This window comes from Myotis nattereri (assembly GCF_964212035.1).
Source record: "Myotis nattereri genome assembly, chromosome: 10".
NCBI classification, from domain to species: domain Eukaryota; kingdom Metazoa; phylum Chordata; class Mammalia; order Chiroptera; family Vespertilionidae; genus Myotis; species Myotis nattereri.
Window position 1 is genome coordinate 21,418,706 of NC_138085.1, and position 13,673 is coordinate 21,432,378.

Consider the following 13,673-nt stretch of genomic DNA (forward strand, 5'->3'; position numbering starts at 1 on the left):
GCCACTAAAGGCAGATTAGATGTCCCTGTTACCAAATTGCCAATAAAATGCCCGGGATAATAATGATTATCTTTAAAATCTCAAAACTGTTGTAACTTAAAACTTTGAGTTTGCTGGGTTAAATGGTAAAAATTATTAAATATCAAGGTATTTTGAAATAACAGGATACTAAAATATTAATCTGAGTTTGCTTCATATGGAGAAACTAGAGGATTGATCTGAATATGCTAATGATAAGTCTTGTATTTTATTTAAAACTAGGGACCTGGTGCACAAAATATGTGCACTCGGGGTGAGGGGAGGTCCCTCAGTCCAACCTGCACCCTCTCACAGTCTGGGAGCCCTCAGGGGATGTCCGACTGATGACTTTGGCCTGCTCAGTCTGACATCCTTACTGCTACCACGGAGGTAGGAGAGGCTCCCACCACAGCCGCTGCACTAGCCAGCTGTGAGTCTGGCTTCTGGTTGAGTGGCACTCCCCTTGTGGGAGTGCAGTGACCACTAGGGGACAGCTCCTGCATTGAGTGTCTGCCCCATGGTGGTCAGTGAGCATCATAGCCACCAGTTTTTCTGCCATTTGGTCAATTTGCATATTATTATTATTATTATTATTATTATTATTATTATATAGGATATGTCTTAAAAATGTGAATGTATTGCTAATCTGAGGAAACATGTCGCCTAAATATTAAGGCTAAGGGCTAAGAATTTATGGTTTTGGTGTTATTTTGAATGGAAAAAAAGTGGGTTCTGAAAGTTGTAAGGTTTGTGAGGAAAGGAAGCTATATAAATGGCTCAGGCCACTAAGCCAGGACAAGTGGAATAGGGAAACTGAGATGGTTCAACAGCAATTTGGAGCTATCTAGTAAATCCCATCTTCCCGAAACCAAGGACACTTAACAGTAAATGATTTGCATTTTGCCTCCCTAACCAGAGGTCAAATCGCTTATATCTACATACTCAGAGATACAGATAGCAGAAATCCAGTAAGTGTCATTTGCAGGCCACACCCAAGGACAAACAAAGTTAAACTTTTTCCTGACCTAGAATTGGCTTTAGGTCATTCCTGTAGGTCCTGAAATACCTCAAGATCTTCCTACAATGGAGACTAGGGACCAATTTCTTAAGAAGTATGTACTGGGTATCTCTTTTCTTTTTAATATATTTTTTATTGATTAAGATATTACATATGTGTCCTTATCCCCACGTTACCCTCTCCCCCCCCCCTCCCGCTCATGCCTTCACCCCCCTGTTGTCCGTGTCCATTGGTTAGGCCTATATGCTTGCATATAAGTCCTTTGGTTGATCTTTCCCCCTTACCCCAACCCTCCCCTACCTTCCCTCCAAGGCCCGACAGTCCAATCAATGCCTCTGCGTCTCTGGATCAATCCTTGTTCATCAGTATATGTTGTTCATTATATTCCACAAATGAGTGAGATCATGTGGTAATTATCCACTCTCCAGTTCCATCCATGCTGTTGCAAATGGTAAGAGTTCCTTTTTCTTCTTCTTCTTCTTCTTCTTAAAGAATACCTTTCAGCATTTCATATAATGCTGGTTTGGTGGTGATGAACTCCTTTAGCTTTTTCTTATCTGTGAAGCTCTTTATCTGACCTTCTATTCTGAATGATAGCTTTACTGGATAAAGTAATCTTGGTTGTAGGTTCTTGGCATTCATCACTTTGAATATTTCTTGCCACTCTCTTCTGGCTTGCCTGGTTTCAGTTGAGAAATCAGCTGACAGTCGTATGGGTACTCCCTTGTAGGTAACTAACTGTCTTTCTCTTGCTGCTTTTACGATTCTCTCTTTGTCTTTTGCTCTTGGCATTTTAATTATGATGTGTCTTGGTGTGGTCCTCTTTGGATTCCTTTTGTTTGGGGTTCTCTGCGCTTCCTGGACTTGTAAGTCTATTTCTTTCACCAGGTAGGAGAAGTTTTCTGTCATTATTTCTTCAAATAGGTTTTCAATATCTTGCCCTCTCTCTTCTTCTGGTACCCCTATAATTCTGATGTTGGTACGCTTGAAGTTGTCCCAGAGGCTCCTTACACTATCTTCATATTTTTGGAATCTTTTTTCTTTTTTCTTTTTCGGTTGGGTATTTTTTGTTTCTTCGTATTTCAAATCTTTGACTTGATTCTTGGGATCCTCTTGTCTGCTGTTGGATCTCTGTATATTATTCTTTATTTCAGTCAGTGTATGCTTAATTTCTAGTTGGTCTTTTTTCATATCCTCCAGGGTCTCAGTAAATTTATCAGCGGTTTCCATAAAATTCTTGAAAAACCTTATAAATGTGGCCTTGAACTCCATATCCAGTCATTTGCTTTCCTCCATTTCTGTCATTTGTGACCTGTTTCTTTGTCTCCACATTTTTTTTGCTTCCCTGTGTTGGTAGAGTGGTTTTGTGTGCTAGGTGTCCTATACGGCCCAGTGTCTCAGCCTCCCCAGTTACCTGAGGTGGACACTCTTTGTGTACCCCCTTGTGGGCTTTTTGCACAGTCTTATTGTAGTTATGCTTTGATTGTTGTAGGATCACTGGGAGGAATTGACCTCCAGGCCAATTGGCAGTGAGAATCAGCTGTGTCTGCAGTGGGAGAACTTCTGTGCTGAAGACACCCTTCTGGGGCAAGACTTGCTTCAGTGGGGCTTTGTTGCTCACTGAGTCTGCACCCTGAGTGTGTCCCTTATGGATCTGAGGAGTTGTAATCTGGATGGTCCCCCTCTGACCACTGGGTACACTGGCTCTTGGATCTAAGGAGGTGCTAATTTAGCCTCTGCCTGAGGTTACACAGCAGGAGCTACGAAGAGAACTGCAGATTCCCCTTCCTTTTTTTGGAGTTTGGAGGTGCCCTTATGAGGCCCAGCTGTGAAGCAATGCAAGCCGCTGTGGGGCCTTGGGCCTTCTCTTGGAAGTTCTGGGTCTGTTGGCCCTGCTGCAGTTTGTTAGGTAATTTTCAGTTGCAAAGGGCCAGGGCATTCATATGCAAAAGCCTCTGCCACAGCCTGGGTGGGGCGGGGTCTCAGGGAATCAAAGGGCGGAGCAAGCAGCTATGGCTGGTCCTCAGCCCTGCCCTAAGGGGCCGCGCATCTCAGTGTCCCGATAATTGCAGCAAGCATCTCTGAGGGAAAGCCGCCCTCAAGTTCAGAGTTCTCCCTGCTGCCAGACAGTCCAGTTTCGCCCCGTATGAATCCTGGGTCCCCAGAGACTTCCCGGAACCAGAGTTCAGAGCAGTCAGGAGCTTGTGACTCCCTCCCGATTCAAAAAGACAGCCGCGTCCTCAGGTGCCAGCCCCTTTCCGCGTGTGCGAGCCTCCATACCTCTGCACTTTACTTCCGCACCTCCTCTGGCTCTCAGTGTGTTTTTCTCTTTCCTTCTAGTTGTAGAATTTCCACTCAGCCAGCCTTCCTGTAGTTCTGGATGATGTCTGTTTTGTCTTTTTTTCGTATTTTTGAAGTTGTTGTGGGAGGCAGCAATTTCCCGGTGTTTCTCTATGCCGCCATCTTAGTTTCTCTGGGTATCTCTTCTACTTTAATCTCTATCAGGTTAGAAGGCTTCCTGGCTCAAGGCCCTCCTCTTGAGTTCCTGGATCATCACCATTCACCCGGAGAGTATGTTCTGGTCAAGACATGGAGGGAAACAAGTTGGGACCCTCCTGGGAAGTACCCTACCCTGTCTTGCTTACCACTGAGGCTGCTGTTCAGACTGCAGAACGAGGTTGGACCCAACACACATGGGTTAAGGGCTGACCACCAGCTTCTCTGGGTGGAGACACCTCAACTTGGACAGCCACACCAGGACATAGCCTCTTGAAATTCACACTAAAGAAACTGTAAGCTGTCTATTTGCTTTAGGGGTCTGGCAAATTGCAGGGGCTTACAATGTGGGCTGGGGAAATGTGTAAAATCTGGATCATGCTTACCCAGTAAAGTCTATTGATTATAGATAACTTGAATGACTTGGATATTTCAGCCTTTAGGCCAAGAGATTGGCTAGGGCTACATTTAGGAGTAGATGTTGCAGGACAAGATCCCCTAGGAAGGTTTGCTCCGAGATTGGTAGCCCCACCCAAGGACATTGTCACTGCCACTACCATGCAAATAGAAGTAGGATATAAGGAAACAAATGCCTGGGTGGAATGGACTAAATATTCTGTACATGCCCTAAATGAAAGCAACTGTTACGCTTGTACAGCAGGAAGGCAGGAGGCCCAAGTGGTCCCATTTCCATTCAGATGGACCTCAGACAGTAACAGGATGGAATGTGTGCATGCCTTGTGTCAGGAGGAAACTGCCTGGGGAAACACTTCCTATAAGACTCTCTCCTTGCTGTTCCCATCCAATAGAGGTAAAGAGCAAGGTTCCCCAAAATGATCCAGCTCCCGTCCTCCAACGTAATCTATACCTCCTGCCTCTCAAGGTCTGGAAATAGTACTCGGAGTTTATGGGAAATTTATCCAGATGCATAAATGGCCGAGTATCCTCAGAAGCCAATCATTCTGCACTGTTGATATCCAGTGTTGATGTCTGATGGTTTTATGGGGCACCATTACTTGCGGCCTTGCCCAACACCTGGAGCAGAACTTGCACGCTCATACAATTGGCTATCCCTTTCACTTTGGCATATTGTAAAACTTTTTCAGTTGGACAGACTAGGAAGAAGAAAGAGAGGCCAGGGGACTCCTTTGATCCCCATATTTACACAGATCCCACTGGGGTTCCAGGAGGAGTGCCAAACGAGTTTCAGGCTAGAAATCAGATTGCTGCAGGATTTGAATCTGTCCTGTTCTGGTGGTTGTAATCAAGAATGTGGGTTGGATTAATTATATTTACTATAACCAGCAAAGGATTGTTAACTATACTCACGATGCAGTTTAAGGTATAGCCACACAACTAGATGCCACCAGCAGGGTGATGTGGGAGAATAGGTTGGCCTTGGAAAGGATTCTGGCAGAAAAAGGAGGAGTATGTGTAATGTTCATGGGCCAATGTTGTACATTCATCGCTGACAACACAACCATCACTGAGCCCTACAGGGATGAGTGAGCTGGAAATCCTGGAACTGAGGGTCCTTTCTCTGATCCACTAGAGCAATGGTTCAGAAAGTGGTAGGAAATGATGGTACCCATGCTCACCCCTCTGATGATCTGGTTAGGAGTTACAGTGATGGGATGGTGTATCATCCCATGCATGAGGAGTCTTATGTAAAAGTTACTGGAAACTGTGTTGACCAAACAGCAAAATAATCTCCTCCTAGACACTGCAGAGCAGGAAAGTCAAGGAATGTTAGCTGAGTTTGAAGAAAAGAGTTAAATAAGAAAAGGGGGGAATTGTGGGTATAAATAAGTAATCTTTTATGTCAAAGAAGGTATTGTAGGCAGCCACCATTTTGGCCCACTTGATTTGCAGTTCCCTGGGGCCGCCATTTGAAGCAGCAAAGGTCAAACCATCCCTTTTTACTTTAAATTAGCCAATGGCACAAAAATGTGAGCCTAAGCTCTGACCAATCAAGAGTGAGGGACAGATGACATGTGTCAGACGTAAAACTCTGAGGGGATGGCCTGCTCAGTGTGCATGCTGCCAGACCCTATGTGTGCACACCTCCTGCAGGAGTAAAGGTATTGCCCTGCTGTCTTGCTCCTGAGTATCCTTTGTCTTTTGCCAGGACCCCTGGTTTGGGGGCTCGCCTTCTTTCTAACACCATGCAGACCCCACACACAATGAGCTGATGGCTGCAGCTGGGAACACATGCAAATATGGAACAGAAACTCTGGACAATGCGTTAGCCCTGCTACAGACACAGCTGGGCTTTTTCCTTGGTGAGATGAAGGAAAATAGGACTCTGGGAACTGAAGGATGTGATTTCATGCAAATAAATGCCACTCATTCGCCCATGGGAGTCTCAGAATGTTCCTTTTCTTGTGACATCGCAAGAGCCCCACCTCCACTGGCACCCAGAGGGGACACAGAGAGCTCCCCATCCATAGCACCGTATTAATTTTTTCCCCATTTGCTTTGTTCAAATCAGGATCTAAACAGGCTCCATACATTGTATTTGAATGACACATTTCTCCAATGATAAGAATGTAATATTGCTTTATGTTTAAAAATTCATTTGCTAAGGAAATGGAGTCATTTGTCCTATAGCGTCCCACCTTCTAGACTTTGCTGATTATATTGCTGTGTTGTAACATATAATAATTTCATCCTTGATATTTCCTGAAAGTTGGTAGCCTGATGTTAATCAGAGGTTCTCAAAATGTTTTGACCTCATGACACTTTTACACTTAAAAATTATTAAAGACCCCAAAGTATTTTTATTCCTACGAATTATTGATATTTATGATATTAGATGTTAAAACTATTTTTAAAAATATTTATTTACTAACTAGTTTTGATCATTTTCAAAAAACTGCCCCCAAAAATACCCATATGAGAATGACAAGTTTTTCTCTCAGTCCATTTTTCAAGTAAGAATTGTGTTTCATGAAAACTGTTACAAATGCTTTTTCTCAAAGCAAAAGCTATATTTTATTATGCAGACTTCCCATTTAATCATACAGAATATCAAAAGAAATATATCCAAGGTTTCAGGCTTAAAAAAAAATTAATTATTTTTACTGTTTCATCAAGTTCATCCAGAACAGTTCTTCAGTAAAAATGACTTGTTTCTTGCAAGTGCCTGGATATGGAGAACACAGGTTGATGCTACTGCCTTGATTAATGCTGACGCATCAGAACTTTTACCCACCTTGCTTTTGTCCCATAGTGTAATTGTCAGCACAGTAAAAAAAGACAAATAACATCTTAGTATCATTATGAAAGTTACAAGTTCACGGGTTCCCTGGAAGTGTCTTGAAGACCCCATGGGTGTACAGGTCACAATCTGAGAATGCCCTTGGGAAGTGGCAAATGGCCTTCTCCGAATTGGATGGAGCTGAGGAACTGGTCTCAGGCTTCCCCCAGGGAGGAAGGCATGGCTATTCATCTGCTGTTCCCTCCTGGTTTCCCACGGAGTTACAAGACGCTGTAACAGCATCTCTGAACCACTGCTCTTTCCCTTAGTTCTAATTGTTTCTTTCCCCTCAACTAATACTTGGTTCTCAGCAATCATTCCTCTTTCTATACCCACCTGACTTTTACTTAGTGATTTCTTTTTATTTATTCTTAAAATACAAAGTTAAAAGAAAAATATATATACAGGGGGGAAAAACATATTCATACATATGCCTAGAGGGACCAGTACTTGGCAGATTGAAAAAAAACAGCAACAACAAAAACACTACCAACGTTTCCCTTATCTATTCAATGCCACATTTTCTAAACCACATAACACCAGAATTTGTGCCAAGGGCTACCTTCATTCCAGGAAGTTTTCAGAATAAGACAACCAGGCACAGGATGATAAAGTCCAAACTGCACCTGTTCCTAAGGAAAGTGTTGGCCTGCTAACGGAAAAGAAGTGATATCTGGGCAATTCCCAGCCATTGCCCCAAATTGGCACCTTGAACCAATGCCAAGCCCTTTCCCGGTATCCCTGTCCGGGCCCACAAGCCTGCTATTCATTCAAGGCCACACCCTCAGACTCTCTTATAAAAGCCGAGTCTTTTCTGATGTGACCAACCATCCAGCTACCTGCAAAGAGGTAAGTGGGAGCTGAGAGGAGGTGAGAGCCATGGCAGGGGTTTACCTCACACATTTGGGAAAAGGCTATAGGTGGATTCTGGTCTTCAAGGAACATCAGTCTTATGGGTAAGAGGGTGTACAGATTCTCCAATTATTTCCAGGATCATAAAAGGGGATAGTTGTCACCAAGATCAATTGATTCCAAGGAGTATTGTCAAAGGAAAAGGCAAGAGAGAGAACAGAGGGATCCCTACATGCCCTCTCTCTGACCGCACTTCTTTAACGATCTCTGATTGCTCCTTCAGGTCACAGATATTGTACAATGCTGCCTCCCATGGCCCTGCCCAGCGTGTCCTGGATGCTGTTCTCCTGCCTGATGCTCCTATCGCAGGTGCAAGGTGAGATTTCTCTTCCTCCGGCACTGGGTTCCCTGTGAACGCTCAGGGCCAAGAGGTGGAGGAAGCCTCCTGTGTGATGCATGTGGCAATGGTGAGGTATCTCCTCACACAGTGAAACTGCCTGCCATTCCTCCACCGTCACTCCTTCCTCAGGGTAACTCATGGGGGGGAGAGGGGACCACGGCGCTCCATTAACAGTTGAATGAGATGGTTTCCATTTTGTGAGTGGACTTTGGCAGGATGAAGAGAGAAAGCAGGAAGGGTCAGCAGTGAGGGAAGCAGGAGAATGACTGGAGGACTTGGTGTGAGAACAGTCAGCTCAGAGTGGGGAAGTGTTGGACGTTGGAATAAAGGGGGAGGGTAGAACAAAAAGGGATGCTTCTTCATTTAATAAGGGAGCTAGTTCAAGATCAAGAAATCCTGAAAGTGTTGGAAATGATGAGAGGTAGGCACGAGTTTGGTGTTCGTTCCCCCAAGCACTGGCTCACAAATATTCCCACAGTCCCAACACCCATTCCCACACTTTGTTTCACTCCATTTCTCTCTCTCACGTCCATCCACCCCAGGTGAAGAGTCCAAGAAGGAGGTTAACGCTCTACCGAGCAACTGTCCCGAAGGCTCCTATTACCATCACTTCTACTGCTATGCTTTTTTTAAGACACCAAAATCCTGGTCTGACGCAGATGTGAGTAGGTGCCTTTACAGGTAGAAGTATTACATTAGAGACAAGAGGGAGAGGGGATGGTCTCCATTTTCCAGACTTTTTTGGGAGTGAGAATGAGCACCCTCATGTTTTACACGCACACCTCTTCTTACCCCTCAGCCCTGCCCTACCCCAGTGACATCTCAACCTCCTCCTCAGTCTGTCTCTGCCCCACACAGATTGCCTGCCAGAAGCGTCCCTCGGGATCCCTCGTGTCTGTGCTCAGTGGGGCTGAGGCATCCTTCTTAGCCTCTCTGGTCAAGAGCATTTGGAACAGCTGCCCAAACGTCTGGATTGGGATTCATGATCCCACACAGGTGCGATCACATCACCTGTCTGTTATCTCTGAAGCTGCTATGCCCTTCAAGCCCACTCCCTGTCCCTGTGCCTGCCCAGGGAACTCCAGAGCTTAGAGATCTGCAGGGACATTTGGGGGAAAGGGTGGACCTGGAGGCCAGGTGAAGAGCTGAGTTCTGTGAAGGTTGGTAATCTCCAGGGGAAGTTAACCTGCCTCTTGTCCAGATTTGTGTACTGTTCAGACATGACACCCTGTAATTCAGTTCTCTGAGCTTCAGGGAGGAATCCTACATGAAAATGAGATGCATTTTTCCTTGTAGAATACCCATTGCCTTTGAATGGAATGATAAATTCACTGCCAATTGTTGTCCAGCCAGTAACATGTTACTCTGAGTGGTTCCATTGGTCTTTATGGTTATTGACTTTTGGATTTACCAATAGGAGCAAGGAATTAGGAAAGAGGAAAGCTCTGTGACAGCATATGGAATAGCAGACCAAATTCCATGATCCTGAGTAGGGGATCAGGTGTTCACCTGAGGGGATCATGCATGGAGAACTGTAATGACCACTCAACCTTACCTGGCTCCATCCTCTACTCCCTAGGGCTATGAACCCAATGCAGGTGGATGGGAGTGGAGTAATAATGATGTGCTGGATTACCTTGCCTGGGAGAGAAATCCTGCCACCATTTCAAATCCTGGCTACTGCGGGAGCCTGTCACGAAGCTCAGGTAAGAAAGAGAAGAGCTACCTTCTGGCCAACCTTTCCATCCCCCTATCCCCGTTCCTGGGCCTCACCTTCAGGTAACTCTCCTGAGCCGGAAAATGCAGTGTTGGTTTTTCTTCTCCCATCTCCTTTTATCTCTCCTTTCTGTGAGTTTCCTTCCCTTGGAGAGGGCCCCTGGTGATGATGAGGGTGGGGCTTTGAGTCCTAGGCCAGAGTCTGGGATGTCTCTCTTTTGAGCCCTGAGCTCCACCAGCCCCACTCACTTTAGCTCTTCCTTCTCTCCAGGATATCTGAAATGGAAAGATTATAACTGTAATCAGATGTTACCCTATATCTGCAAGTTCAAGAATTAGGTGAGTCCGGCGGGCATGGCTCAGTGGTTGAGCATTGATCTATGAACCAGGAGGTCACAGTTTGATTACCATTCAGGACACATGTCCAGGTTGCCGGCTCGATCCCTGGTGTGGGGCATGCAGGAGATATCTGATCAATGATTCTCTCTCATCATTGCTGTTTCTATCTCTCTTTCCCTCTCCCATCCTCTCTGAAATCAATTTTAAAAAGAAGGAAAAGAATCAGGTCAGTGGGAGCCAGCTGCCTGAGTTTGGGATGCAGCTCATCCTGGGACCAAGTGAGGATTCACCGGAAAGGAATATTTTCGCACACCCTCAAACCCACCCTCTTCTTTTTGACCTTCCCTCCTCCTTGCCCTCATTTCAGGCTTTCTTTGTTTCCAATGGCCTGAAGTCTCCGAGTGTAATAATAAAAATTTTATTCAATACTTGTGCATTTTTGTGTTCCAGTCTCATAGCAAGACTGAGGAGTCAGTGGGTGAGGGAGAAAATCTAGGTGCTCCCTTGGTTCCGTTTCATTCAGGCTCCTGGGACAATGCCCACAGGGACGTGCCCATCAGCACATTTGTGATGAGGATGTCGGCCTTGTTCACATAGGACTCATGTCGTGTGCAGACAAACTGGTCTCCACACCCTCTGCTGCCCCCGCCTCCTGATGGTGTGGCACCAGCAGCATCGGGGGTTACTGTTAGCCCATGATGGTGCTACTAAAGATTGTCCCAAAATTCACACAAGAAGTAATTTGATAGAAAACACAAGTTTATAATTAAAAATTGTAAATTTTTTATTGATTCATAAAGTATATAATATAGGGTTATGTATGGAATAGGATAATGGGTAAATGGCCTCCAGGGCTTTGCTGGCACATATGCATTCTTTTGTTGAAATTTTCCATGACCATTTTGCATAAATGTGGCTGAATTTTGTTGATACAGCGCTCAATTTCCTCCTTCAAGGTGTGGGTGGTCGTGGGCTTTTTGGCATAAACCTTAGACTTCAAAAAAATGCAAAGAAAAAAGTCCAACAGCGTTAAATCGCATGATCTGGGCAGCCAATTCTGATCACCAAAATGGGAAATTACACGACCAGGAAATGACTCATGCAGTAATTGAATTGTTTCTCGGGCTGTATGGCATGTGGCACCGTCTTGTTGAAACCACGTGTCGTCCACATCCATATCTTGCAATTTAGGCACAAAAAACTGGATTATCATGTCGTGATAGCAAGCACCATTAAATTCAAATCTTGCGTGAATTTTGGGACACCCTTTATAACAGCACTTCCGACATTACTGGTCAAGAGCATTGGTTGTTTCCTTTAATTTGCAATCTAAATTGGACCATAACTTTTATAAAATATTAACCACTTGGACTGTGGTAACAGCTGAAATGTAGAGCATTAGAAGTTGTTACTCTTAGTAAAGAAAAAAGTCGGAACAATTTGAAAACCAACAACTTTTCCTGCACTCATCACCCTGACACCTGCCGAGGCTCCAGAGCACAGGGCCTTCTCATTTCTGCTGGAGCTGGAGCTGCTGGAGCCTTGAGCGCTTAGGAACGTTAAATGGTAATTGTGACACACTGCGGAATGCTGAGTGTGGATTGGGATTAAGAGTGAGAAACTGCAGGAGGCTGCAGTCTTAGGGAGGTTGCTACTCTTTCATGGGTTTTACTTCTGAAACTCCACCAGATTCTTGTGTTGAAGAGAAAAATAACCATTTTGAATCTGTCCAGAAAACGACACCACAACGAAAGAAAACGGCATGTTAATGACCTTGATAATTACAAATGTAAAAATCCTCAACGAAATAATACCAAACCAATTTCAAAAGACCATTAACAGGGTCATACACCAAGACAAGTGGGAATTATTTCTGGGGTGCAAGGAAGGGTCAACATATGCAAAACAACCAATGTCATATACCACGTAAATAGAATAAAGGCCAGAAATTCCTCGCTCCTATCAACAGATGAAGAAAAAGCTCTGAGAATCGTTGGCACAACATCACACCTGTAGTTAACAAATAAGGTGTTGTGCACTTAAATATGTTAAGAGGGTAGCTCTCATTTTAAGTGTTGTTAGCACAAAAAGAAAAACACTTAAACAAATAGTAGAACACAAGGAAACTCTCAGAGGTGATGGGAATAGCTAATAACTTGGGCCTGGTGATAGCAACCTAAGTGTTTAAATTCGTCCAGACTCCTAAATTGTAAACATTAGTTACGTGCATTTTGGTATACTAGTTATACCTCCATAAATCTGGGGGAAGAGGAATATAAAACTCAAAAACTGGGACATCCCGTGTACCTTGGCCTTGGTTCTAATGTCATTCTCCAATAAACGGAACAAGAGCTTCTTGAAGAAATGGTTGAACCTAAGACAGAAGGTAATATATAAAATAAAAGTGGAGCGTCTCAGTGTGCCAGAAAGGAAGAAAGCAAGGAAATGTAATATTGGGGTTGTGTGTCAATGGAACAGAGGGGCCAACTGAAAGCACTCCCTAGGACCAAAGCTGGGAGTAATTCAGCAACAAAAGAAATCACATAGTATTGGATTGTAATACAATGCAAATATCCATGAATCAATTAGGATATAATTACTTACATGTTAATATAGTATTAATATTTATTTATGACAATATTTATAATAATATATAATATTATATTAATCTATTAATATGTATGCAAAGACCAGTATTTCATGCAGAAAAATTCCAAATAATTTATGGAGCTCCTCCACATTCACATAACTCTGTAAACCTAAAACTATCCTAAAAGTTAGTCTTTTTTAAAAAGAATGACTAAAAACAAAATATAAAACAAAAAAGTGTATATATTACAAACTCATTTTTAGAAGTTTAAATGCCATAGACAAATTCATCTATCAAATTGTTATAAAGTTTTCTAAAATCTTATTTCTGCTTTCCATCTTTATCTTACCATAGACCAGACAATAACAATGTGAGTACCACACCACTGCATAGACTAGATGATTAGTTCTTTATCCCTAGGGCTGCTGAGTGGAATGAATTTCCTGAGTACTAGTAGAGAAAGGGTCTCAGAGGGCTTCCTGTGCTGAGGCCTGGAGACATTCTGGCTTCAATCAAGACTGCCCTTGGGAAGACTTAACATCTGGCAGGATTTCTATAAATAGTAATTGAATGAACAAAAAAACTGAATAGGTGATATTTTATTTGAAAAGCACCACTTCTGCGAGTGAAGGAGAATTTTAATGAAACAAAATATTTTTAGATCATCATACTATCACTACCTCACTGTTGTCACCTTTGCAGCCTCATAAGTTGTGTAAAAAGAAAGTATTTGGTCAATTCCCTCATCTGAAAGGGGGATGGGACTTTGGCCAAAATTTTTCAAATGGGCCTGGAGCAACTCAGCATTTCTGCCTAGGTAGGGTTGCCAGATAAAACACAGGACTCCGAGCTAAAGTTGAATGTCTAATAACAAATAAGCTGTTAGTATAAGTATATACCAAATATTACATCTTTGCTCATTCTGGCAGATACTGCATATTGGCAAATCTGACTATACTACATGTGAGGTTTTCATTCTCAAATA

The 13,673-nt window shown here is 43.5% G+C and overlaps 1 protein-coding gene across 1 annotated transcript; it reads left to right on the top strand.

Annotated features, from left to right (window-relative positions):
* Nucleotides 1-7,943: 7,943 nt before the first annotated feature.
* On the top strand, nt 7,944-10,098 carry LOC308526248 (regenerating islet-derived protein 3-alpha-like; the record flags this gene model as incomplete). The annotated part of the gene is made up of 5 exons (XM_081101335.1): nt 7,944-8,019; nt 8,586-8,704; nt 8,902-9,039; nt 9,623-9,749; nt 10,031-10,098. The coding sequence occupies 5 exons, from the start codon at nt 7,944-7,946 to the stop codon at nt 10,096-10,098; spliced, it is 528 nt and encodes a 175-aa protein (XP_080957461.1).
* Between the last annotated feature and the right edge of the window lie 3,575 nt (nt 10,099-13,673).